This window comes from Saccopteryx leptura, chromosome 8, assembly GCF_036850995.1.
Source record: "Saccopteryx leptura isolate mSacLep1 chromosome 8, mSacLep1_pri_phased_curated, whole genome shotgun sequence".
In the NCBI taxonomy this organism is placed as follows: Eukaryota; Metazoa; Chordata; class Mammalia; order Chiroptera; family Emballonuridae; genus Saccopteryx; species Saccopteryx leptura.
In genome coordinates, this window is record NC_089510.1 from 4,525,833 (window position 1) to 4,553,711 (window position 27,879).

Genomic DNA, 27,879 nt, shown 5'->3' on the forward strand with positions numbered 1-27,879 from the left:
TTTCGGAGGGAATGCAGACATTCGGTCCACGGCACAGACTCAGCAAACCAGTCAAAGAATAAAACAGCATTTTATTATAAGCCATAGTATATTTATCTAAAAGCCAAAAGCAATATGATGAAGCATGAAAACACACACATTTCAGAGAGCACTTTATTTTTTAAAATTAAGCTGAACTATTTTACGCAATCAAACACTACTAGTAAGAGATATAAAAGGTATCCTATGAACTGCAGTATAAAAATATGGCACATGGTATGATTGTTAAAGATAGAGAAGTTGTAACTGTAAGAGACATGTTAATACCACAAAAGACTTTATAAATGAAAATTTAAACTATCATAGGCTAGCAATAATTTTGTCTTCGTTTAATGCGGCAGCAGGTCACGGAATGGGAACACAGGCAAGCAAGAGTGAAAAGTTTATATAAATTTTCCAAAAACTCTTTGTCTGAACGACAAACAGTCAGGCGCTGTGAGAAGGAATAATAGCATATATATGCCTAAGAGTGCGAATGCAATTTGAAACATAAGGTAATTAGGATTTTAGAAAGCAGCCGCTTTTACACTTTATTTAAAAAGAAAAAAAAAGCTAGTCGTCGTGCATAAAAAATGAACGTTACAAGAAACTAAGTCAACAGCTTTTGCCGCACAAAGATGGCTATGACTAAAAAAGCGAGGAACCTTTCACTTCCAGAGGAACGGTGCCGGAAGGCCCTCACGTCAGAACAGCCGCATCTAAGAATGCTCAGGCATGCTTCTTTTAATCAGGAGCAGAAGAACAAACACTACGTTCCACTCTTCATACCCGGCTGGAGCCAAAGAACCCAATCCATGTCCACACAGAGGCGAGGCGGCTCTAGCAGAATGCAGTCCCTAACGCACTGCGCTGTGAACTAGTCAACACAAACCAGTACAGTGTACGCTTTCGCTACGTCGAGCCTATATAATCCGTACTGATGCTATATGATCTGTAGAATGATTACCTTTGCAGAGACACCGATTTATCTGTTATTTAAAAAGAGGCAGAGCAATAATACTAAGCAGGGTCAGAAATTGAAGCGCTTGCTTTTCCGAAGTGCTACACAGACGGGTCACGTTGCAAAACTCGAGAACAGACACCCAGCTCTCGCCATGACAACAGCACAGTGATGGTCAGGGATCCTCTCGAAAGAAAAAAGCGTTTTCTCCTCTGCGTCACATCACACGAGATCCGAAGGTTCGGAGGTTACATGCATTAAATGCAAGCTTTTGATAAGGGCACCGATGTCCCTAACTTTCTAAGAGCTCTAGAGTGTCTGTGGCCCTGGTCATTTTTTTTCTCCTGACCGTCTCACCCGGAAGGGGACAGGCACAAACATCTTCTAAACTGATCAAAAAAAGAAAGTTTTACTTTCTTGACTTTGTAATAAAAATCGAGTTTTCCATGGAAACCTTTAGAGATTTTGCAAAATGACGTTTTGACACAGGTGCACAAGTGACACGTTCCTTGTGCAATAAAATGTCATCGTTCTGCCTGCTTTCTTTAAAAAAAAAAAAAAAAAGATGAAAAGCCTCATTCTTTTCCCTTTGCATCAAATGCGTCTTTGGTAAGAGGAGATGTGGAGGGACGTGGCCTATTAAAATGCGAGCGCTCTGGGGACCCGCGTGGCCCTCTCTCAGGGTCAGGTGCCTGCACGCTCTCTCTCTCTCTCTCTCTCTCTCTCTCTCTCTCTCCCTCCCTCTCTCTCTCTCTCTCTCTCTCTCTCTCTCCACTCGGTTAGTGAACGAGTCAGAGCATGTCCAGGACGCACTGCGGGCCCAGCAGGCGGCCAAGGAGACGGATCCTCAGTTGACATGCTCGTTAGGCTGTGTTCTCGCACGCTCGGCCTCCCTGTCAAAGCGAACATCAGGGGAAAATAATCTGCAGAAGCAGATAAAGATATTTGCAAATAATGAAGGGCTGACTGTAAACCCAACTTTTCAACAACAACAAAAAAATTTTTTTTAAACCGTATGGCCGATTTGCTGGGTTCCTTCCTCTAGCTGGATGCACGCTGGGGTGGAGCTCTTTCAAAGTACATGAAGTCCTGAAATTGGAAAAGGAATTTATATGTATATATATATATATATATATATATATATATATATATGGAGAGAGACAGAGAATGTATGCATGTACATAGCTAAGTAATTTGCTGTCAGGCATAAAATATTATCCTTTACAATTTATCTGGCAATCCTCCCGTACCTGTTAAGAATAAAGCCATCTAATAAATCCTTATGTAGATAGAGGACCTAATATATAGAGTGCCGTTACCAACTTGGGAACATTGGTAGCCAAGGTGTTGTCTATTGGGGATATGAATTAACTGAATTTTTATTACTAAAAGGAAGAAAAACATGATAATCAATCTGTATACACTAGGTTAACTATACCATTGCAATGTGTTAATTCAGTTTTTAAGGTAAATAGTATCAGTTTTATTTCTATACTTCACTTATGGTTATTAACCAGTAATCAGTCAGCAGCACAGCAGCGGGGGTGGCACCTGATAACTGTAAGGATGGAGTGATATTCGGAGTACAGGGGAGAAGGGGCAAGAAGACAGGGGGGAAGGGCAGCAATGTCTGAGTTACTTCATTTCTTTTTGTGTGTGACAGAGACAGAGAGAGACAGAGAGAGACAGAGAGAGACAGAGAGAGGTACAGACAGACAGGAAAGGAGAGAGATGAGAAGCATCAATTTTTTATTTTTTTTTGTATTTTCCTGAAGCTGGAAACGGGGAGAGACAGTCAGACAGACTCCCGCATGCGCCAGACCGGGATCCACCCGGCATGCCCACCAGGGGGCGACGCTCTGCCCACCAGGAGGTGATGCTCTGCCCCTCCGGGGTGTTGCTCTGTTGCGACCAGAGCCACTCTAGCGCCTGGGGCAGAGGCCAAGGAGCCATCCCCAGCGCCCGGGGCCATCTTTGCTCCAATGGAGCCTCAGCTGCAGGAGGGGAAGAGAGAGACAGAGAGGAAGGAGAGGGGGAGGGGTGGAGAAGCAGATGGGCGCTTCTCCTATGTGCCCTGGCTGGGAATCGAACCCGGGACTTCTGCACACCAGGCCGACGCTCTACCACTGAGCCAACCGGCCAGGGCCAAGAAGCATCAATTTTTGTTGCGGCACCTTAGTTGTTCATTGATTGCTTTCTCATAGGTGCCTTGATGCGGGGGTGTGTGGGGGGGCTACAGCAGACATAGTAAGCCCTTGCTCAACCAGCGACCTTGGGTCCAAGCTGGTGAGCTTTGCTCAAACCAGATGAGCCCACGCTCAAAGCCGGCGACCTTGGGGTTTCGAACCTGGATGCTCCACATCCCAGTCCGATGCTCCATCCACTGCGCCACCGCCTGGTCAGGCAAGTTACTTCACTTCATTAAGAAGTCACCAGACAGGCATTATTTAAGCAGTGAGAGTAATCAGCAACACGTAAGGATGACAATTACACCCATTGGAGGCCTAATACTCTTCTGGGCACCCTCCTGCCCCTTTGTTATTCATGGGATAGTTAATATTTACATTTATAACTTTAAAGTGTCAGTATTTTTGTCTCCATTTATGGATGAGGAGGCTGAGGTCGGCAAGTGTTAAAACACTTGACAGAACATGTGAAAACTAGTCAGTGGCAGAGACAGGCACTGGTCTAGCTGCAGAGTCATTACGGCCCTTCGACTACACTGCTTCTCATCCGGGAGGGCAGTTCTCCCAAGATCACGCAACAGCAGACGGCTTACCAGGAGGAAGCAGGCTCCGAAAATCATGGCTTTCATCTTCACATCCAGGTCCAGCGGGAAGCGAATGTCAAAGTGGTCGGCGTCGCCCATGGCCGACATCACACCGTTCCACTTCCGGATCACACGGCCGACGCTGGACACACCATCGAGGGCTGTGACCTGGGAAGGTGAGAGTCTGACCTTAGGATGACTGGGACCTATGATCATCCGTGTTTCAGTCTTCCGGTTAGAAACAGCTTCTCTGAGCATAAATACAGCGCAGAAAATGAATGTAATAACCACACAGTTTCACGGAGGAAATTATGGCCGGGGAGGGTTAAACGCCTTGCAACTTGTGAATAACTGAACCGGAACACTGGATATCTTACACGGTGCTGGCCAGTACTGCTTCTCCATCCTCAAAGGAGCCATTAGGGAGGGATGATTCGAAATGATCCAGAAGTTCTCCTCCAGAGAGAAAAGGGTGGGAACTGGGGATTGGAAGGGAATTTCTTCTCGTCTAGGGAAACACATCAGCAAACACAAGGAGGCCCGGTTCTGTGCACGTCACAAACGCCGTACAAGCATGTGAGCTCTGATGTGCCCAACAGATCCACCCTGTCTTTCTAGATTATGCCAGGATCTCAAAGGACTTCGGCTTCTCGGGGGCGGCTTCTCAGGGGACCCTGGCACTTGTCAGAGGGAAAATGCTGGGATACAGACGAGGGGATCACAATGTTCCCACACATTGCCTGGCCTGCGGTGATGCCGGAGACAGAGCGTAGACCTGGAACACTGAGGCCGCTGGTTCAAAGCCTTGGGCTTGCCTGGTCACTACTATGACCCCACATATCCTGTCCCTGAAATTTGGCTTATCTGTATTTTCTGTTTGTCTACGCGGTCTTTTTTTGTATAAAAGTAAGCCACGCTCAATGACATGGGGATATACCAGAAGAACTAAGGTAAGTTTATTGGGTGTTACGGGAAACACTGGAACGAGCAACAGTCGATGACCAGCCTTGCGAATCACAAGGTGCTCAGGAAGGGCGCTGAGGAGCGCAGGAAGTACGTCTCGGGCTCGCCTCTGTCTGAGTCCCAGAGATTATAAGCAACCATGTTGTATCCCTTGAGAAAACGGCACAACAGTTTTTATTTTTCCTGGGAAAATATACTGCTCAGAAAATGAGGGGATCAGGAACGGGCAGATACTTCAGGACTCTCAGCCTTGTGTAGGGCGCATGTGCACCAATGAAATCAAAGTTGGTTTTGCATCTCATCTGCATAATCAAACCACTTTTTTTGACTTGTCGTTTGCTTTTCTGATGGTCTTGTTTAATAAAAAGAAATCAAATGCTTCTCTTTTTCATCACTTCATGTTCATTTTGAAATATCCCCTAATTTTTGTAAGCAATATATTATAATCTATTGTGTTATCCACATTATTAATGTTGTTTTTGTTTTTGTTTTTTGGGGTGTTTTTTTTTTTTTTGCCAGAGAGAGAGAGGGAGGAAAGGGAGGAAGGGAGAGAGCTGAAAAGCATCAACTTGTACTTGTGACACTTTAGCTATTCATTGATTGCTTCTCATGTGCCTTGACCAGGGGCTGAGCCACTGACCCCTTGCTCAAGGCAGTGACCTTAGGCTCAAGCCAGTGACCTTGGGCTCATGCCAGCAACCATGGGATCATGGGGATGATCCCACGCTCAAGCCGGCGACTTCCAGGTTTCGACTCTGGGTTCTCAGTGTCCCAGGTCGACGCTTTATCCACTGCGCCACCACTGGGTCAGGCAGTTGTCCTATTTCTTGAGGACACAGACTTTTACCTGCACACGAGCAACGTGCACACCTGGTTCTGCCAGGCGGTGGGCCCGGGCAATGCTCCGGACTTATTCTGAACCTGGAAGTGGTTCGTGAAATGCAACCCAAATACAATGAATAGTTTAGGTCAGGCTGCTTACTTATTCTCAGGACTCATATTTTACTGGTTTCTCTTATTTTTGTCCAACACTAAAATCATTAAAAAAAAAAAGCTCACTGATTGGAAAACAGTGAGCAGCAAGCACCCCACTAACAGCAGTTTGAAGACCCTATGACGTCAACCAGGTCAACCCCTCAGACGACTCCATTCACTGATGGGAAAAATCATCTCAACCAAATCCTTCTCATTCTGATGTCTGTCCATCCATGAAGAAGAGAAAGAGAGAGAGAGAAAAGAAGAAGAAGGAGGAGGAGGAGGAGGGGAGGAGGAGGAGAAGGAGGAGGAGGAGAAGGAGGAGGAGGAGGAGGAGGAGGAGGAGGAGGAGGAGAAGAAAAGGAGGAGGAGGAGGAAGAAAGGAAGAAGGAAGAGGAGAGAAAAAGAGGAAGAAGGAAGGAGGAAGGAAGGAGGAAGGGGAGGAGGGAAAGAAGGAGAAGGAGAAGGAGGAGGAGGAGGAGGAGAAGAAGAAGAAAAGGAGGAGGAGGAGGAGGAAGAAAGGAAGAAGGAAGAGGAGAGAAAAAGAGGAAGAAGGAAGGAGGAAGGAAGGAGGAAGGGGAGGAGGGAAAGAAGGAGAAGGAGGAGGAGGAGGAGGAGGAGGAGAAGGAGAAGAAGAAGAAGAAGAAGAAGAAGAAGAAGAAGAAGAAGAAGAAGAAGAAGAAGAAGAAGAAGAAGAAGAAGAAGAAAAGGAGGAGGAGGAGGAAGGAAGGAAGAAGGAAGAGAAGGAGAGAAAAAGAGGAAGAAGGAAAGAGGAAGGGGAGGAGGGAAAGAAGAAGGAGGAGGAGGAGGAGCAGGAGGAGGAGAAAGAAGGAAGAAGGAAGAAGAAACGTTCTTTTTACATGAGTTCACCTCGAACACAGAGTCCGCCCCGCAGCCGTAGGTGGAGCACGGCCCGCGCATGCGCAGCACGTTCTCTTTCCTCTCGTTCTGGATGCTGTACACGGCCCGGCACAGGTTCCAGTGGTCCCTGACGAAGCCGATGGGGACGCCCGGGGGACAGTGCACCTGCATCTGCAAGTGAAGCAGGACAGAGGGGCGGGGGTGGGGCGCGTTGCAGACACCCCCCCACACACACCCACACACCGCCTGGACGGGCCGCTCCTCCCGTGGACAACGGGGGAGTCGTTCCCGGCCGTGGTTCTCAGAGACCTGTGTGTTTCAGAGGCGAATGAGGTCCTGCTTGTCCCTCTGGGGACGAAGTGACTACGTGTGATGGAACGGCCACTTCTCCAGGCTGTCCCTGCAGCATCTCTGGGCTCCGCCAAGTCAACCCAGGAGAGCTTGGGGGGGGGGGGGGGCGAGGGGACCCACAGACACACGCGTGGGGTCGGGCGGCTCTCTGTGCCGCAGCCACGATCCCGTGTGTGCTAGCAAGGTGTCTCCCATCTTCCCGCGCAGCTCACAACAACCATAACAAACGGACTTCCTCCATTTAAACCCCAGGCGTGACAACTCGAACAGAACACAGAACAGGAGAGCAGCGTTCTGAAAACCCTATGTGGGGAAACTCAACGGAATGTGTTTGACACTATGGTCCACTGCGCTCTTTCCGCTCGTAATCTCTACAACAGGCCTTTGGGAAGAAGCTAAGACAGGGGTCCCCAAACTTTTTACACAGGGGGCCAGTTCACTGTCCCTCAGACCGTGGGAGGGCCAGACTATAAAAAAACACTATGAACAAATCCCTATGCACACTGCACATATCTTATTTTAAAGTAAAAAAACAAAACGGGAACAAATACAATATTTAAAATAAAGAACAAGTAAATTTAAATCAACAAACTGACCAGTATTTCAATGGGAACTATGCTCCTCTCACTGACCACCAATGAAAGAGGTGCCTCTTCTGGAAGTGCAGTGGGGGTCGGATAAATGGCCTCAAGGGGCCGCATGCGGCCCACGGGCCGTAGTTTGGGGACCCCTGAACTAATATCTTCATGGGTCATAGTAACGAATGACTCACCAAATTATTTGGGAAAAGACCAAAGTAAAAGTTCCAGTGACAATTCCCCTGGTGTCATATATACGTTCCTAAGAATTTTGGGTCCCCTGAGTCTCATCATGGGGCAAGGCTACACAGTTTCATGAATTATTATTCATAGATATTGTTCATAGATGTACCACCACACACATACACCGACATGGACATTTGATAGTTTCCTAGGACCAGGGTTTCGGGTAAGTTTTGGCTTGAGATAAAAAAAGTCAAAACTGTATACAAATAAATTAGTTTTAAAAGAATTCAGTCATATCATTCATCATATTTATATTATCATATTCATATCATTCAGTCATAAAAAGAAATGAACTATTGATACGTGTCACAACTTTTGTTGCATCTCAAGGTCAAGTAGATTGAAAAACTGAAAAAAAGAAGCCAGTGCTGAAATGTCCCATACTATCTGTCTCTGTTTCTGTGCATTCTTGAAATGACAGTTACAGAGATGGAGAATGAGTGAGTAGTTGCTAGGGTTAGAGATGAAGAGAGAGGCGAGAGGGACATATGGTTATAAAAGAGGGGTTTTATTGTGGTGATGAAACTGGTGTTGGAGTTGTGGTGGTGGACACAGGAATCTGTACGCTGATAGAACAGCATAGAACTAAGTACATGCCCCCCCCCCACACACACACACACAAAACAAACACGAACACACACACTCACGAACACAAGTCAAACTGGAGAAATCAGAGAAACATCCGGACAATGTTGTGGAACAGAAGTTCTGTGCACTGGACTAAGGCTGTAATATTAATTTGCTTTACTCTGCCCTGGATAACTCTGACCTTGGAAGGCTGCACTTCCAGCCTTTGATTTACGAAGCCCAATTCATAAATACAAAAAAATAAAAACGCTTCCTAAACAAAAGCATCAAGGATACGATTTGAAAACTCACCTCCAATGTAAGGGTGCACACCCCCCCCCACCACACACACACGAAGAACAGTAAAGGAGTGAGATGTCTGACCACAGCTAGTATCCACTGGACGCCGTACTGTGTGACGGGCACTCCGCTAGATGGCATTGATTTCCTCCTTAATCCTCAACACAGTCGTCCTAGGAGAAGGGGCTGTGAACACCTCCTTTCCACGGGGGAATAGATGAAGGTGCAGAAAGGGCTATGCCTGAGTTTACGACGGCACACGCGCCTGTCAGCCCAACGCCCGGTCATCGAGGGGGCACTGCTCTGCTCGGTGTGCCACCCTGAGGCGCGAGGACCTTAAATACATGGTCCAAATGTAAGCAGGTGGCCTATCGGGAATTCAGATTCCCTCGGGCCTCTCTCGAAGCTGCTTTTCCTGTCCCTGTAGCGAGTGGCTTTCCTGGGACTACTACGCAGCCTGGGGAACGGTAGCAAGACTGTCCCTCAGAGCATCTGCTCCCCGGGCCCAGCACTGCCCTCGGCCAGGGGTCACCCCTTCAGCAGAGGGCAGTGCCCCTGCTGTCTTTGTCTGTAGCAAAGGTGTGGCTGCGATGGGCAGAGCACAGGCATCTCAGGTCCCTGTCCATTATAACCATGTTTACATTCAGCACACCTGACGGGGGGGGGGGGGGGGGTGGATAAATACCTATGACTCCTGTTCTATGTGATACGTACCATAATTTTCGCTCCATAAAATGCACTTTTCCCCCTCTCAAAAGTGGAGGAGAACAATGCTGCAATAAACATGGGGCTGCATGTGTCTTTACGTATCAATGTTTCTGAGTTTTTGGTGGGATCTTGATAACATGATACAAAGCGAAATAAGTAAATCAGAAAAAACCAGGAACTGTATTATTCCATACGTAGGTGGGACATAATAGTGAAACTAAGAGACATTGATAAGAGTGTGGTGGTTACGGGGGGGAGGGGGGAATGGGAGAGGGAAAGGGGGTGGGGAGGGGCACAAAGAAAACAAGATAGAAGGTGACAGAGGACAATCTGACTTTGGATGGTGGGTATGCAACATAATTGAACGACAAGATAACCTGGACTTGTTATCTTTGAATATATGTATCCTGATTTATTGATGTCACCCCATTAAAAAAATAAAATTATTATAAAAAAAAAAAAAAAAAAAAGTGGAGGAGAAAATGCCCGTGCATCTTCTAGAGCAAAAAATACGGTATTTTATTAAATATCTTGACACACACCATTTGGTTCAGAATAATTTTTTTTCTTATTTTTCTCCTTAAAACCCTAGGTGTGTCTTATGGCCAGGTGCATCTTATGGAGCAAAAAAATATGGTCAATTTCTAACCCAGTAGCACAACTCATAGAATTCTGGTCACTGAATTCATGCTTTGGCTTGATCCACCCGTTATCACTGAAGAACACAACCGTGTGGTCACTAGCTTGTTACATTCTGACTGGGAGCACCTGGGAGAACCCCTGCCCGCGCCGTTTGGGAAAAGGTGCGCAGCCACGTGTGAAGAGTGGGGTCCGGAAGAAACAAGGGTGCAGACCCCCACCCTCTGACCTCTTGCCGGGTGGAGGGGCAACAGAGGCAACAGCAGGTGCATCTGAAGGGCCGGTGCATCGTCATGATTTCTCGGCCCCGGAAGTCGGTGACTCGGAGGACGAAGGGCCTCAGTGTCCGGTAAGCATTCTTGGTGAAGTCGCCTGCGTCTTCTGTTACCGTGTAAACCATCTGGTCCAGGTTGTTCTTGATGTCGTACTTGTTATGAGTGTCCACGCCTGTCATCACAAAAAAAGTAAAGCAAGAAAACCGTCTTCAATTAGAAGGAGTGAAAGTGGGCCCCTAACTGGGGAATGACAGGTGTACGTCTCCAGTTATTAAACACGGAAAAAGTGGCCCTGGCCAGCTGGCTCAGCGGTAGAGCATCAGCCCGGTGTGTGTAAGTCCCGGGTTCAACTCCCCACCAGGGCACACAGGAGAGGCGCCCGTCTGCTTCTCTACCCTTCTCCCTCTCCTTTTTCTCTCTCTCTTCCCCTCCCACAGCCAAGGCTCCATTGGGGCAAAGTTGGCCCGGGCACTGGGGATGACTCCATGGCCTCTGCCTCAGGTGCTAGAATGGCTCTGGTTACAACAGAGCAATGCCCCAGATGGGCAGAGCATCGCCCCCTGCTGGGCATGCTTGGTGGATCCTGGTTGGGCGCATGTGGGAGTCTGTCTCTCTGCTTCTCATTTCAGAAAAAACAAACAAAACAAACAAAAACGGAAAAAGTCACGGGCATGTAGGTTACAGCGTAAGGAAGTGTTAACATAGCATAACTTTGTGAAAGGACAGAAGGTTACTAGGCTTATTCTGGTGATCGCATCATAAGGGGTATAACGGTTGCCTCACTATGTTATACAGTTGAAACTAATATAACATTGTATGTCAACTGTACTTGAATAAAGAATAAAAAGTAGGTAAATAAAAAATAAGTCCTTCCGGGGGCTTAAATCAAAATAACTTTTATAAAATTTCATGAAAATATATACAATTGATTAGAATATTAAAATAATTTGTTTGCCTTCTAAGTATTTAATCAGTTGAAATTTTTTAAAACCTTTCTTTCAAGAAGTTGAGTGTAAAATGAGTCTTAAAACTCTTCGGCATAAAAGCCAAGACTGGAACCACCTTTCCTAGACTACCTGAACTCCAAAAGCAGTTCTATAACCACAGAAATGAAACTATGTAACAGACCGTAAGTTACTCGGCTCCAGAAGTATGCTGGGACGATTAGGGTCTGTACTCACTGCAAATAAGGAAAAGAACGGAGACGAGTCCAAGGCCCCTAGGGGCTGGTTAAAGGAAGGTGCAGGTCCAGCACAGTGAGGGTCAGGCGTCTTGGGAGAATGGAGTGAGAGAGAGCACACAGGTGTTCCTACTATGGGATTTCCTCCTCCTTCCAAAACACGGGCTCTGGACCCGAGCTCAGCAGATGTTCGTCTCTGCCACAGATGAGCCAGCTCTGGGTCTCCTGACTGATTAGCCTAGACTCTGACTACTTCTGTTTCTCACCCACGAGAAGTTCCTATGGAGGGGGCGGGGTGGGCAAAGGGTGGGGCAGATCTCCGAATACAGTGTCCACCTTTTTCACGTCTGAGAGTTTCCATCTGATGTCCAAACAGATGAAATTATACAAAATCTTTCCTCTTACTAACTGTTCTGAAAAGAGAACCCCATGTTTTTCTCTTTGAACCACTAACAAGCGATCAATCCGCACAAGGAACGAGGTATTGGATAGGGCGGATTTCCACCCGGTTTCCAACCCTGCCGCGAGCTACCCAGTGAGACACGTACTCTCCAGAGGCTCGAAGTGCTGCAGAACGTGGATGTTGTCCAACTGTTGGGGATAAAACAACACAATTAGGAGAGAGAGAAGGAACGGAATGAAACCAAGTCCGCATCAAGAAAAGGAACCGATCCGACCGGGTATGGAAATGTATCCATGAATACCAACTTATCTTTTTGAAACTGAATGGAATGAAAACATTTTTTGACCAAGTGGAATCAGCTTTCCCTGCACCTGATTGGTCTGCTTATCAGAGCTGTCAAGACAGAGGAAACAGACGTTCCCCCAGTTCCACTGCAGAAGAGTAAAACGCCTGTCGACAGTGTCAGAAAACCATCCCCCTCCACAGTTTACAGCCTCTAGAAGCGGCTGGGCTGATGCGGGCTGTCCCTCCCTCGCTCGGTCCCCGTCTGGGAAATGTCACCCACAGCCTGCAGGTGCGCGGGAACTGCTGGTCAGTTTCACAGGGACCAGCCCCAGAGGAAGGAGTCTCCTCTCAGTGTCTAGGGAGAGTGAATCGGCCCCGGGGGTGGATTCCACGCGGGAGTGTCCAACTCTGTATCATTTCTCAGGCGCTTCTGAGAGGTTCACATACTGACTTCCATTTGCTTGAGCTGCCCATTGCCAAGACCTTCCCGAGGGGCACACTGAGTGGGTGGGAAGCAGAAAAACAGGATGAGGGCAAAGAGGGGGGCACCTTCTGGGGGGGGACCCCTTCCAAAAGGAGGTTGGGGATACCGTTCAATGCACGTCTGACTTCCCTTAGGAACTGCTCTAGAGAGAGCCAGTTCAACGGGCCCGTTACCTGTGACACTGAAAACGTTCTAGCGGAAGAGGACGCCTTCGCTGAGGACAGGGGGTCATGTCTGCATCATGTTAGGTCACAGAGATTAGATCACTCCTAACCCCTGAGCCCAGAGACACTGCCTGCAATGCCACATTTCACCAAGGACTTGCTGGATGCGTTCATTAATGAAAAATACATGAATGCGTGTTAACGCTGCCCCGAAGCAACGGCACCCTGATTAGCATCTCTGATAGCTTTTCCTACATCCGTATTCCTACTTTTAAATGGCCTCTGACAGGGCAGCGTGAATGTCTTAAAATCCAGCGTGTGCACCCTTTATAAAAACCATGCCCCTGCCACCAAAAACACGCCCCCTGCCCTTCGACCTCCTCCCGCATTTCTGTCAGTGGTACCATCGCCCTCACACTCCCACAGGCCAGCTCTCTGTCCTCCCTGACCCATCACCGTGTCCACCCCGTTCAGCCCTCTATCGCCTGCTGGACGGCCAGTCGTCCTTCCTCGGAAAACAGACCCGGGCCCCGGGCGACGTACCTGGGTTAAGTACTCCAGACCCGGAGGGCAGTTCGGCACGGGAGCCGGCACTGGCATCCATGTTATCGGAGCAGACTGATCCGGCACTGGGTGTTTGCCAGGCTGGCACTGGATGGGATGGGTGCCACCCAGCGGCGGGCCAAAGGGGTAGGGACCGGGCTGCTGCGGACCACGGTCCCCCACGGGCAAGCCTCCGGGGTGGCTCGCAGGCGGAGGGACAGCTGTCACAGGGGGTCCTGTGTTCAAGGACAAATGGAAGCGTTATAAATGATTAACACAGCAGGGGCGTGGAAGCGGCACGATTTATTTTTTTTTTTTATTTTTTTTTTTGTATTTTTTTCTGAAGCTGGAAACAGGGAGAGACACTCAGACAGACTCCCGCATGCGCCCGACCGGGATCCACCCGGCACGCCCACCAGGGGCGATGCTCTGCCCCTCCAGGGAGTCGCTCTGCCGCGACCAGAGCCACTCTAGCGCCTGGGGCAGAGGCCAAGGAGCCATCCCCAGCACCCGGGCCATCTTTGCTCCAATGGAGCCTTGGCTGCGGGAGGGGAAGAGAGAGACAGAGAGGAAGGAGGGGGGGGGGTGGAGAAGCAAATGGGCGCTTCTCCTATGTGCCCTGGCCGGGAATCGAACCCGGATCCCCCGCACGCCAGGCCGACACTCTACCGCTGAGCCAACCGGCCAGGGCGTGGCACTTTTTACAGGAAGAGGACAGGGGTCACATGACACCCACTTAACAGCAACGAGGTGCTCCAGTGTCTGAGCGTGTACCACCTCCCGACACTGGACGCACGGCTCTGCACACCTGCTCACGTCGTCCTCTCCAGCTTTTATAGGAGATGATGAGTCCCATTTCCAGAGGCGTGGAAACAAGGTTTGCAACACGAAGCGACAGGCTCCATACTCCACGCATTCTGTCTGTTTCTCTTCTGGAGAAACAATGTATCTACTACCTCAGGTGGCGCTGGGATTAACACAAGGCCAGCACATAATGTAGCGCTGTCAATTTCTGTCCGAAGCTCACAAAACTAGTAAGGTCTGCTTAACTTTCAAGTTTTATTTAGGGAGAGAGGGAGAGAAGGAGATTTTAGGGAGAGAGGGAGAGAATGAGAGAGGGAGTGAGGTTGTAATTGCTCCGTTTTAGTTTTTCACTGATTGCCTCTCCTATGTGCCTTGAACAGTTGAGCTCAGGGTTTCAAACTGGCGACCTCAGAGCTCCCTGTCGATGCTCTATCCACTGCACCGCCACAGGTTGGGCAAGGTCTACTTAACTTTAAAAGAGAGCTTTCTCCTTGGCCAGTTGGCTCAGCGGTAGAGCATCGGCCAAGCGTGTGAAAGTCCAGGGTTCAATTCCCGGCCAGGGCACACAGGAGAAGCGTCCATCTGCTTCTCCACCCCTCCTCCTCTCCTTCCTCTCTGTCTCTCTCTTCCCCTCTCACAGCCAAGGCTCTATTGGAGCAAAGTTGGCCCGGGCGCTGAGGATGGCTCTATGGCCTCTGCCTCAGGCACTAGAATGGCTCTGGTTGCAACAGAGCAACGCCCCAGATGGGCAGAGCATCGCCCCCTGGTGGGCGTGCCGGGTGGATCCCGGTCAGGCTCATGCGGGAGTCTGTCTGACTGCCTCCCCGTTTCCAACTTCAGAAAAAAACAAGGAGAGAGAGAGAGAGAGAGAGAGAGCGCTTTTAATGATGGCTGTCTAATTCCAGAAAGTTTTCATCGCCCCGTCCATAAGCACTCATTCTCCGTCCCTTGTCCCCACCTCAGTCCCTGGAAACAGCTGTCCCTACATACAGACTTTCCTGATACAGGTATTTCCTATAAATGAAATAAGATACCCAGTTGCCTTCGTGTCTGGTTTTTTTCACTTAGCAAAATTTATAAAGTACTTACAAAATTCAACAACAACAACAACAAAAAACAATCGAACTTTGAAAATGGGCAAAAGACCTACATAGACAATTCTCTAAAGAAGACAGGCAGATGGCCAATAGCCATATAAAAAGATGTTCAACATCACTAACTACCAGAAAAAAATGAAAATTGCAACCGCATTGAAATGTCACCTCCCAGCTGTCAGAGTGGCTGTCATCAATAACTCAGCAAACAGCAGGTGTAGATAAGGGTGTTAAGAAAAGGGAACCCTCCTGCACAGCTGGTGGGAATACAGACTGGTGCAGCCACTGTGGAAAGCAGTGTGGAGTTACCTCAAAAAATTCGAATTGAAAGTGCTTTATGACCTAGTGATTCCACGTCTGGGAATATATCAAAGGAAACTCGAAACACTAGTTTGAAAGAATCTATGCACTCTGTGTGTTCACTGCAGCGTCATTTTCAACAGCCGCAATCTGGAAGCAGCAGGTGAGTGGATAAAAGAGCTGTGGTCCATTCACACCGTGGAATACCACTTGGCCATAAAAAAGAAGGAAATCTCACTCTTTGTGACAGCACGGATGGACCTGGAGAGCATTATGCTGAGTGAAATAGGCCAGTCAGACGAAGACCAGCACCACATAATTTCACTCACATGTGGAATCTAATGAACAAAATGAACTAACAAGCAAAATAGTGGCAGACTCAGAGATAGAATGGGCTGACAGCTGTCAGGCAAGGGTGGGGGGATGGGAGGATGCAGGGACTGAGTAGAAAAGGAAGAAAACGCTCATGGATGTGGACAGGAGTGTGGTGATGGCCGGGGGAGGGGCAGGGACAGGGAGACGAGGGTGTCGGTTGGATAAACGGGGAGAGATGGAGACTTGAGTTGGGGTGGTGAACACACAATACAACATACAGACGCTGTTTCATAGGATCATGCACCTGAAACCTCTATAATTATATTGACCCGTGTCGCCCCGATAAATTCAATAAAAAGGAAAATAAAGGATCAGAAATGGCAAGATGATCATCTGGGATTTTGCAATCCTTGGATTTAGCCAGCTATGGGGGTTGCCATGGACTGGACCCACACAATACGCGGCTCATGAGGGAAAGGGAAAAGGGAGCCCTGCTGTTTCCAGAAATCACTTCAGGGCCAAGGCTACTGGAGCCACGCAGATCATGCGGCTGGGGCCGAAGCAACACTCTGCCACCATCCTGTGAATACTGGGGTTTCTTCTGTCCTTCACAGCCTAACTCATTGGTTTCCACCTCTCAAGTCAACATAAATATATATTTGAAGAAATATTGCTACAACCTTATCCATCATTTTCCAAGTCATTAAAGTGTGTTATTTTTTTAAGTGAGAGTCATTAAAGTGTGTTATTTTTTTAAGTGAGAGGAGGGGAGATAGACAGACTGCCACATGTGCCCTGACCAGGATCCACCTGGCAACCCCATCTGGGGCCAATGCTCAAGTACCAAGCTATTTTTAGCACCTGAGGCTGATGTGCTCCAACAGGGTCATCCTCAGAGACCAGGGCCCCATTTGAAACCATTGAGCCACTAGTTGAGAGACAGGAAGAGATAGAGAAGGGGGAGACGGAGTGGCAGAGAACCAGATGATCACTTCTCCTGTGTTCCCTGACCGGGAATTGAACCTCGGACGTCCATATGCCAGGCCAATGCTCTATCCATGGAGCCACGGCCAGGGCCTGATATTAATCCTGTAAATAACTATTTCCTTAGAAGTACATTTTTAACTTTAAAAACTTGACTCGTTGCAGAATTTCTTTCTAAAGAGACTAGAATAGCTCAAGTGTCCACTCGCACAATGAGCGTCCATGTTCCTGAGTCACCACCAGCAGTGTGTTCAGACTTTACCAAAACATCTGTGTAGAACGACAAGCTCCTTACTGGGCAGTCAAGGCCGCCCGCCTCCATTTCTCACGCCGTTTGTCCCACGCACACGTCCTACCAGACCTTCGTGACCTGTGCTTTTGGACATAGTGCTCTTTCGAGCAGCCATGGTCCCTTTTCCCCTTTTTTGCTTGACTGAGATTACAGGGGTCTCAAACTCATGGCCTGCGGGCCGCATGCGGCCTGTGGGCCGCGAGTTTGAGACCCCTGACTGAGAAAGTCTTTATCCTGCCAGCAAAATGTGACTTCCATGGTGAGGGCTTCCCTCACGTCCCTGGTGCTCGGGGACTGTCCTCTGTGCCCCTCACACACTGTCTTCACCTTTCCATAATCGAGTGAAGAGAACGCCATCAATGTATGTGTGGCATCCCTCCTCTGTGGCCCATCCAGCCTCAGAGGAGACGTGTGTGTCCTTAACTGGCACCCAGTCAGCTGCTTGGCACCCTGGGGGCATTGCATATTCACCCAACCGCTCAGTGAATGACTGGTGTTTGAAAACGATCTTAACTATGACCATGGCTGTCCAGAGAGAGGAGGGGTCCTTTCTGAGTGATGAACGTACCTGGCACAACGTGGGAATTATAGTCGGGCGGGGCCTCGGGCCTCGGGTCGGTCGATCTTGTTTGATTTTTCATTTCATTCGCAGTTTGCTCGGGAGCCGTGGGGACGACACCTTTGGGGGTGAGACAGGGGACATGATTTACAACAGGAAAGATAATACGGTACTAGAATAGATCCATTCTTATCTCATGCAAAAACGTAATTTGTTATGTATACCAGACATCAACCTGATGATATGCTTGATGACTTCTCCAGCCGGATATGGGTTACCACATAAAACACAGCGTGGGATCACTGTGCTGTGATCCGAGCCAGCGCGCCCCCACGCCGGCAGCTTCAGCCGACCCAGGGTGGATGCCGACCTGCAGACATCCCTTCCGTGGTGTTGAGAATCAATCCTTTCTCCTGATACAGACAGCCATATACAGAGCAAATCTGATTTCTCCCCCTGATTCCGCTTTGTGCTCCAATAAATTCAAAACGTTAACACGATGCGTACTTAGTTCAAATCAGAGCACCATGAACACCCAACGGTTTAGAAACCGGCGGTGCCCTCCCTTCACACAGCTCTCAGGTTGAGGCGGGTCAGGCCCCTCCACCAGGGAGCCACCGGGCTACACCTCCACAGAGCCACACGCCACCCCGTCTTCCCGGAGGACCTCACCACCCCACCTGCGTCAAGGAGGTACGGAAGTCACTTTCCATGACGTCACAACTTGTCCTCCTGTTGGAATCAGAGAACCTTCTCCTTGGGCTCAGTATCAGGAGAAGCTCTGAATCTCTTAGCTGATGGACTTTGATCTACAGTGTGAGCGCACACGAATCCCCTGCATGGGTGGGTGTTCCTCTCCTCTGCTCACTTCCCGCGTAGCTTGAGAAACGCAGGGCCACCTCGGAGCCCGCCGCTGAAGCCTGGCTTCCATGGCGAGCGTTTTGTTACCGACACCTCTTTGCAGACTGCCTTTTCTACCCGCATTTCTCCTCACCCCAGTTTCCCCACCGACTTTAGAAATCTTTCAGGTATGAACATGCCGACATAAATCCCTCTTACACCTTCCTCTCTGTTAAAGACAGAAAGGAATGTTCAGACGCACATATGACGACATACGCATGAATACCTATATTGTCCAAATACTAAATAATAAAAAAAAGCTTCCAAAGGATAAGACACTCCAATTTTTAAGGCAAGCCATCACACAATTCCAATAGAAAATAAAGCATCTGAACACTTGGTCACAAAAAACTTACCCGACATGTTGAAGAAGTCCAATTAGTCCTGAAAAATAAAACATTTTCATATCTTAAAAAGATACAGTTACTATCATTACTTAGTGATACATGTAACGAGTCCATGACTGTGGCAGGGGAAGAGAGAGAAAGAGAGAGAGAGAAGGAGGGAGGGAGGGGTGGAGAAGCAGATGGGAGCTTCTCCTGTGTGCCCTGACCGGGAATCAAACCCGGAACCTCCACATGCCACCTTCTAACTCAACACCTGTTCCTTTTTACATTAAGCCTGGGATTGCACTCTGTCAGGGAAATATGAGGGAGGCTGATTAGAACAGATAATTACGTGCCTTAGAGAAAGGGGCCAATCAATGACTCCATCACCCACCCATTCATCCATCCATCTATTCAACTATCGGCAGTGGCACATTCTAACAATCGCCTAAATTGGGGTGAAGATCAAGACTGAAATATTTTTATTTTCCAAATAAAAGCTTGAAGGGAACAGTCCCAAATTCACACGACCGCACATGGGGCCCAGGACTGGAAATCTGTTCAGGTACCCCGTCCCTGATGAGTCCGGTGATCAGGATATCTGAGAACGGCCGGAGCACACAGAAAAGTGCCCATTCTCCACAGCGTCAGGCAGAAATTAAGGCTCAGATTTGACTCAAGGGACTGACGAACAACCATTTGAAAACAATAAACCAATCTTCAAACTTTCTTTTTTTCTAACAATGTGAAACGGCTTTTTAAAAGCAAGTCCTGTCTGTGAATTTCAACAGAGGCTTGTCCGGCTACAGGCGGCCTCAGGAGCAGCAGGTGCGAAAAGAACTCGTCTCCTCTTCCCTGTGGAGCGCGAGGCTTTCTTTCTTCCTCCATACTAGAACCTCTTCCCTTCCTCGTAAGATGTTACAAGATAGCACTGCCCCACCTGTTACATTTATAGAAGGCAGAACCGTCTCCGGTCGGTATGGCCTGCACGTTGTTCACTTGATCCTTCCTTCGGTCGGTGAAGGGTTCTCAGATTTCCCAGTCACCCGTGGGAAGCGCCCCGCAGCCCGGGTTGGAGGGGGGCTGACATCTGCTGTGTTTCAGAGGTCAAGCAGGGCAGACGACAAGGACACAGTGTCTCCGTCCCAGGTGAGCACTGCTCCGTCCAGAGAGCTCTTCCTGGCAGAGACCTCCGGTCTGCAGGGCCTAGGCTGCCGGCAGGGGAGGGCGGGAGCGCTATAAACAGGGAAAGAAGGGAGCCCCGGGCTGGACGGCTCCGTCTGCCGCTTTGCAAAGCGGCCCCGACACCATCAACGGCGACTGTCAGCAGGACAGGACGCGTGTGCCGGCCGCCTGACGCCCGGACCCTGCAGCCGGGTCAGGGGCTCACTTCGCAGCGTCACCTCCGTGAACACCGACCTGCTCGCAGACCTGGATACCCCCGCCGGCTCTCCGGCCACTCCGTGGGCATTTGAAACGTCGCTCACGAAACAGGGAACGCTGGCCGGCTTCTAGCGGTTGACAGGAATCTGTCCCGACCTCTCAGCAAGGCAGCTTCTGGGTGAGAGCATCCTGTCACTCCCGGGCCCCAGGCTGAGTTAGAAAACCGCGGGCGCGATGGAAAACCGCGGGCTCTGCCTGTCTCCCGGGCCCTCGCTGCGAGGGGAGAGAAGAGAAGGCTGGGTCCCTGTCTGCACCGTTCTTTCTGCTTTTGGGGGAGCGCTGGAAGAACAGCTTCCTCTGCCAGGTCCTCGTCCGCTGACCAAGGTCCTCCACCTGGCGTCCACATGTAACTCCGGAGAGGGCGCCCTGTGAACTTGGAGGAGGGCAGAAGACGTGGGACGTGGTGTGTGCCAACACCCTCAGGACAGCGGGTGCACAGTGAGTCGTTCCCATGGACAGGGAGGCCCCCCGGGTCCCTCATAGCTGTGTGACCTTCAGTGACCATTCTCTTCTTGGGTTATCCCGTGTCACCGGCAGGACACTGGCATGCACCGCGTGGAACCGAAGGAGACTCACTGGTTACACTTTTTATTTTATTTTTTATTTTTATTTATTTATTTATTTTGTGTTTTTCTGAAGCTGGAAACGGGGAGAGACAGTCAGACAGACTCCTGCATGCGCCCGACCAGGATCCACCCGGCACGCCCACCAGGGGGCGACACTCTACCCACCAGGAGGCGACGCTCTGCCCCTCCAAGGGCGCCGCTCTGCCGCGACCAGAGCCACTCTAGCGCCTGGGGCAGAGGCCAAGGAGCCATCCCCAGCGCCCGGGCCATCTTTGCTCCAATGGAGCCTTGGCTGTGGGAGGGGAAGAGAGAGACAGAGAGGAAGGAGAGGGGGAGGGGTGGAGAAGCAGATGGGCGCTTCTCCTGTGTGCCCTGGCCGGGAATCGAACCCGGGTCCCCCACACGCCAGGCCGACGCTCTACCGCTGAGCCAACCAGCCAGGGCCTGGTTACACTTTTTAGATAGCACTGAAGACCGTGCCTGGCACACAGCACATCCTCAACAAACAGGCATCACTGTGGTTTCACTGGGTCAAGTTAACCGACTGGGGGCAGAGCCGGGAAGAAATGTCTGCAGGCGGAGTCTAAGGGGGGCTGCCTGCATCTGCCCAGCGAGCGAGCGGGATTCCTGAGCGGACGCGCAGAGGGCTTGACACTCTACTGGGTTCCAAGCTGACACGGGCAAGGCCCGTCCCACCTGCCACCAGTGAGTTCAGGAGCCTTGTTTGCAACGAGTTTCAAACTAGTAAGCACCAAGAGAAAGAAGATGGAGCCCTCGCTGGAGGGCTTCCTCTTATTTTGCAGCTAAAGGAAAGACAAACGAGTTTAGAGGACACCTTCAGTGTGGACGGGATTTGCATGTGGTTCGGGATAGTGCTAGTAATTGTTATACTGTTCAGGTGTATTTATCTACTCATAGGCTTTAATTGATATTACACGAAAGCGCGGACAATTGACATTACACGAAAGCCATCTTCTCAGAATTAGAGGAATATAATGTTTGTTACGTCCCCAAGATATACATACAAGCAGACCTTCAAGATTTTGCAGGTTCAGGCCACTGCAATAAAGTGAGTATTGCAACAAAGCCAATCACATGAATTTTTGGGTTTCCCACTGCCACTAAAAGGTGTGTTTACACTATGGTGTAGACTATAAAGTGTGCAATAGCATTGGGTCAAAAAAAAACAAACAAACCCGTAACCACAGATCCCATAATTTAAAAATATTTTATTGCTAAAAAATACTAACCCTCATCTGAACCTTCACTGAGTTGTAACCCTTTCATAAAAAACATAGTATCTGCAATGCACAATAAGGTGAAGTGTAATACAGTGAGGTAGACCTGTACTGAGGTGTGTATTTTTAAATTACCCTGTACTATGAGAAATGGAATATTTAAGTTTAAATTAGTGTAGTAACTAACTCATGTACAAACTTCAAATGAGATCATATGTATGCATCTGATTAGAAGCGATACTGGACTACGTTTGATTTCAAAGGCTTGATAACACTCTCAATCAGTGTAAATGTTGCTATTCTTTCCCATGCTCACATTTGATAGACCTCTCTTTTCACAAGGATCCATCCTGGGTGAATATAAGTGAATGTGATAGTAATCCTGGAAAGGTATCCAAGCCTTGCTGAAAGAAGAAATAACTACTAAGCTTTGCAAATCGTCTCAGGTACTATTTTCTTCCGTCTCCACAGGAAGTGATGGCTACTCAGTTTTAGTTGTTTTCTGTGACAGAATGTTGTAAAACAGAGACTTTGCCAGGCCTTTGCCCCACGTTCCGTGGGGAGGAACTTCTAAAGCTTTGGAATTTTCTGCGTGACAAGGAGTGTTCTTTATTCATCACGGTGGGCCCTTGGATCACACCTGGGTCTCCGCTAAGGAGATGTCACGGGATGGAAGCTCATCACGTCAGAATCATCACCACAGAACTGAGAGGGTTCAGGCTTTACGCCACGTGCTGTCTGACTGCTCTCCTGACCTCTGAGAATGAGGGGTTCTGGCATATCAGTTCAGCCGCGTGGCCAGTGATCCGAGTAAACGTGCCTATGTAATGAAAGCCCAGTAAAAAGTCTGGCCTCCGAGCCCTGGCTGGTTGGCTCAATGGTAGAGCATCAGCCCGGTGTGTGGAAGTCCTGGGTTCGATTCCCGGCCAGGGCACACAGGAGAAGCACCCATCTGCTTCTCCATCCTTCCCCGTCTCCTTCCTCTCTGTCTCTCTCTTCCCCTCCCGCAGCCGAGGCTCCATTGGAGCAAAGTTGGCCCGGGTGCTGAGGATGGCTCCGTGGCCTCCACCTCAGGCTCTAGAATGGCTCCGGTTGCAGCAGAGCATCGCCCCCTGGTGGACATGCCGGGTGGACCCCAGTCGGGCGCATGCAGGAGTCTGTCTGTCTGCTTCCCCGCTTCTCACTTCAGAAAAATTAAAAAAAAAAAATAAAGAAAACAGAAAAACAACAACTCTGGCCTCTGAGAGGAGTGAGTTTCTGGTAGGTGAACACATCAGTGTGTTAGGAGGGTGATGCATCCTGACTCCATAGGAAGGAGGAGGCACGAAGATGGTAAAGTGGGGGCCCTATCAGACCTCACCCTGTGTGTCTCTTCACCCGGTGGATGCTGACTTACTGTACCCTTCGTAAGAAAGCTTTAATCATAAACAGAGGGCTTTTCGGAGTTCTGTGGATCCATCCTAGCTCAGGATCAAATCTGAAGGGGTGATGGGAACCCCCTAATTTTTAGCCAGCTGCTCAAGAGTGCGGATGACCTGGGGACACCTGAACTTATGGCCGGTGTCTGAAGCACTGGCCGTCTTTTTGGGGACTGTGCCCTTACACTTGTGGAGTCTGTGCTAACTCGGGGGGTTAATATCAGAATCACATTGTACTTAAGCGGTTGGGGAAGTGGCTAAACTATTACAAACACACCCACACATATTTCTTTTTTTTTTTTTTCTGAAGCTAGAAACGGGGAGAGACAGACAGACTCCCGCATGCGTCCGACCGGGATCCACCCGGCACGCCCACCAGGGGGCGACGCTCTGCCCACCAGGGGGCGATGCTCTGCTCTGGGGCATCGCTCTGTCGTGACCAGAGCCACTCTAGCGCCTGGGGCAGAGGCCAAGGAGCCATCTCCAGCGCCCGGGCCATCTTTGCTCCAATGGAGCCTCCGCTGCGGGAGGGGAAGAGAGAGACAGAGAGGAAGGAGAGGGGGAGGGGTGGAGAAGCAGATGGGCGCCTCTCCTGTGTGCCCTGGCCGGGAATCGAACCCAGGACTTCTGCACGCCAGGCCAAAGCTCTACCACTGAGCCAACCAGCCAGGGCCATATTTCTGATTATGAAAGTAATATACCATAATTTGAAAAAAAAATCAAGAAGTGAAGTATGAAGAAATGAATATAACCCTTAATCCAACCACCCAAAATAACAACTCTTAAAATGCTGGTGCCTGACTTGTGCTGGCACAGTGGATAGTGTCGACCTACAATGTGGAGGTTGCCGGTTCGAAACTCTGGGCTTGCCCAGTCAAGGCACATGTGAGAAGCAACTACAAGTTGATGTTTACAGTTCCTCCCCCCTTTCTCTCTCTCTCTCAAATCAATAAATAAAACCTAAAATAAAAGTGTTGATGAATATCCTCTGTGTCTGTGTGTTTATGCTTCTGTGTATATGCATAGGAGTTATAATAAATATTAGAAATACTGTACAACAAATATGTTTGTTTACATCTAAGTTGCCATCTAAGTTTACATCTATGACTGTACCTTAATTAACTCAATTTATTCCACTTTTATTCTTCACACCTTATTGGTATTACAATAATTATAAAACTTCCATTTCCATAAATATTTGTGCATGCATCTGGCTATTCCCTCATGATAAACTAATTTAAGGAATCATGTCCTATTGGTGAATATTTTTACAACTTAAGGAACATTTAACCAAATTTTCTTTTTCTCTTTTTCTTTTTTTTTAGGTGAGAGGAGGAGAGATAGTGAGGCAGACTCCCGCATGTGCCCGGACCAGGATCCACCTGGCAACCCTGTCTTTGGCCGATGCTTGAGTACCAAGCTATTTTTAGCACCTGAGGCTGATACGATCCAACTAACCAAGCTATCCTCAGCACCTGGGCCATGCTCAAACTGAGCCACTGGTTGTGGGAGGCTTAGAGGGAGAGAAAGAGGTAAGGGGGGAAGAAGCCGATGGTTGCTTCTTTGTGCCCTGACCGGAAATCGAACCCAGGACGTCCATATGCTGGGCTGATGCTCTGTCCATTGAGCCAACCAGCCAGGGCTGGAACCGTTAATTTTAATACTATCTTACAGCTGAATCTGTTTTGCCAGTCCCAGGGACGTGGACAAACATCCACGTCCATACATCCAGGTCTTTATGGCTTCTCAGTGATTACCCTAAACCATGCAGATCTCTCTGTAATTGCTACAGAGCCTGAAAGGCAAATGTACCCAGATGGAAAGAAACATCCCCAAAAATGGGTGAACGAACCTTCAGTCCTTTGCTGACATTTGGGTGGCAACCCAATCCTTGAGGTATTAAAAACAACTGTCCTTGTTTTATAAGTGAAGTCTTTACAGAGTCAGAGGTGTGGCTCCGAAAGCAATTCAAAGCCCACTAATTCCTTCTCTCTTCCCCAAACCTTCAGTATTCATCTCAAAAGGCTTATTATGCAGGGGTCCTCGGGTTACAACAGCCTACATATATGACATTTCGAGTTTACAACGCTCACTCCCATAAAAACTTTAAAAAAATTGAGGCGTTTCGGCTTACGCCATTAGGATCCTAATTATATACAAACTATTAATATGTGGGTGAAGGATCCAGTTTGCACATGGCAGAAGAATACGCGGCCACGCAGGGTAGGCTGCGTCCAGGAACAGCTTACGTACACCATTTTGGACTGTTAAAGGCGCAAGAGTTCTGTGTTAGGTGGGCGCGTTTTAACACACACCAAAATTCAGGCTATGTCGTAGGGACGGAACCGTGTCATAACCTAAAGACCCTCTGTAAGTCTATCCCTTTGCCGATTGAATTTTCATCACTATAGCTTTATAATACCTTTATTATATAGTCAAGTCCCCACGTATATGTGCGTTTTTCTATTCATGGAAATCTTCCTGACAAGTTATTTGTTTTTCCACGTAAGCTAAACAATGGCTTTAAAACAAACAAAAATTCAGTTAGAAATTTAATTTATACATCTTGTAGGGAAAGGATATCTTTATCTATGAGCATATATTTGATGGTATTTGTATCTATAGACTCTCATATATACACTTAAGGTGTTTTCATATGTCCCTAGAGTTTGACATACTGAAATAGATTTTTCAATTTCCTGCCAGTTCATGCCAAAGTGAATGGTTTACTTGTTCTATTGTATCTTCTGGTTTACAAACATCATATCTAGTGAGATGTTACAGTTAGGTGCAATTCAACACTGGTTACTAAAGTCTCTTACTTTTTTCTATGAAAGTTTCAGTTGTTTCAGACAGACATTCAAGGTATACAATCATGTTATGTGTAAAAAGCAACAATTCTTTTTTTTTTTTTTTGCTAATCAGAATGTTAATGCACTCTTTGGCCTAATGTCACTGGTGTATACAATTCGCAACATTGTCAGTCTGATGAGGAGCAGTTTGGCTTTTCCAGATTTAATGGAAATGGCGCTACTGTTTCAAGATAACATGTGCGATACATAGATGGAGGTTATCTTTCTTTTCCAGTTGCTGCAACATGCAGGTTGGGAAATCAACCCTTACTGAATTACACTTTTAGCAGTTACTGTGGCAAATGTGCAACGGAAAATAAAAGTTCAGTTACATTGTACATCCTAAGAGAAGACAAACAAGACCAGAAAATAAAGAGAAATTTAAAGTCTTGTAATAGATACGTTTTATTTTATAGAAACAAAGCCAGTCCCTCTCCCCCGTCTGCCTGCACTACTAACGTCAGACTGGAGGCGTAACGCCAACCCTCGTCCCCGCGCGTAAAGCAGGGACTTGGAACTGTTTTACCTGCCCGCCCGCCTGGCCCCACGGCTCCCGGGGATGTCCGCCAGACGCAGGCCCAGCCCCTCGGGCAGGAGCGGCCCGCGCGCTCCCCCGCCGGCGACGCCAACCGAGGCTCGGAGGCCGGGCGCGCGGCCAGCTCTCTAGGGCACAACCCTCCCGGGCCCCACGGGCTCCCCAGGGCACGGCCTCGTCCCGGGCCCCGGTCTTCGATCCCCGCCCGGGCTGCGCTCGGCGCGCGGCGGGCCCCCGGGACGCCGGCGGCCACCTGAGGATACGGCGCCTCGCGGTCCCCGTGGCAGCCCGCCCCGGCCGATCCCCGCGTCGCCCCCCCTCCCCCGGCCCCACTCACCGCCTGGCTGCCGGCCGCTGGGCACCCGCGCCTCCAGGCCTGGGGTCCACTGTTCCGCGGAGGAAAGGGAGAGAGGGGCGGGGAAAGCGAGGGGCGGAGGAGGGTGTCTCCCTGAAACACAAACAGGGCGCGGAGCGGAGGGGGCGCGCCGCCCCGGGTGGACGCCCCCTACCCCCGCTCGGCTCCGCCCCGCGCGGGGCCCCGCGCTGAGCCCGCGGGCAGGGGCATCCGAGGGGGCGGGGCCCAGGCGGTTCCAAATCCCGGGGAGGGCGAGCCGTGTGAACGGGAACGAGCCATCTGCGCTCCCGCGCGCGCGGGGACAGGGAGAGGGGAGCGCGCGGCAACGGTGGCGTCTGATCGGGGACGGGCAGGTCTGGAACCCGGAGCGAGGGCTCGGCCCTGGGCCTCCGGAGCTCGTACCGGACCGGGAGAATCCACCGTCGCCAGAGCCCCCCGTCGGTGGCCTCTGCTCCCACCGCTCGCCCTTGGCTGGGGACTGGCCTTGGCCGCGCGGAGTTCGGCGGGGAACACTGGGGCGGGCGGCTCAGGCTTTCTGTTTTCTTTTCCAGGGAATTGGAGGCGGCAAGTTGGAGGAATTGGAGGAAGGGAGGCCTGGGAAGAGGGGCGGGGCGCAGGGTGCCTGTT

General features: G+C 49.4%; 2 protein-coding genes across 2 annotated transcripts in view; both read right to left on the reverse strand.

Annotated features, from left to right (window-relative positions):
- Nucleotides 1–51: 51 nt before the first annotated feature.
- Nucleotides 52–27,811, reverse strand: PLSCR4 (phospholipid scramblase 4). The gene is made up of 9 exons (XM_066347260.1): nt 27,235–27,811; nt 18,876–18,903; nt 17,629–17,739; nt 13,272–13,507; nt 11,941–11,983; nt 10,167–10,384; nt 6,558–6,719; nt 3,759–3,917; nt 52–2,068 (listed from the first exon to the last, which is right to left on the reverse strand). The coding sequence occupies exons 2-9, from the start codon at nt 18,880–18,882 to the stop codon at nt 2,021–2,023; spliced, it is 984 nt and encodes a 327-aa protein (XP_066203357.1). The 5' UTR covers nt 18,883–18,903; nt 27,235–27,811; the 3' UTR covers nt 52–2,020.
- Nucleotides 27,026–27,879, reverse strand: part of LOC136380074 (phospholipid scramblase 2-like) — a 42,431-nt gene continuing 41,577 nt past the window's right edge. The window contains exons 7-8 of the mRNA XM_066347829.1: nt 27,235–27,345; nt 27,026–27,150 (exon numbers count right to left, since the gene is read on the reverse strand). Of these exons, the coding sequence (XP_066203926.1) occupies nt 27,026–27,150; nt 27,235–27,345 (236 nt within the window). The remainder of the gene's footprint in view (nt 27,151–27,234; nt 27,346–27,879) is intronic.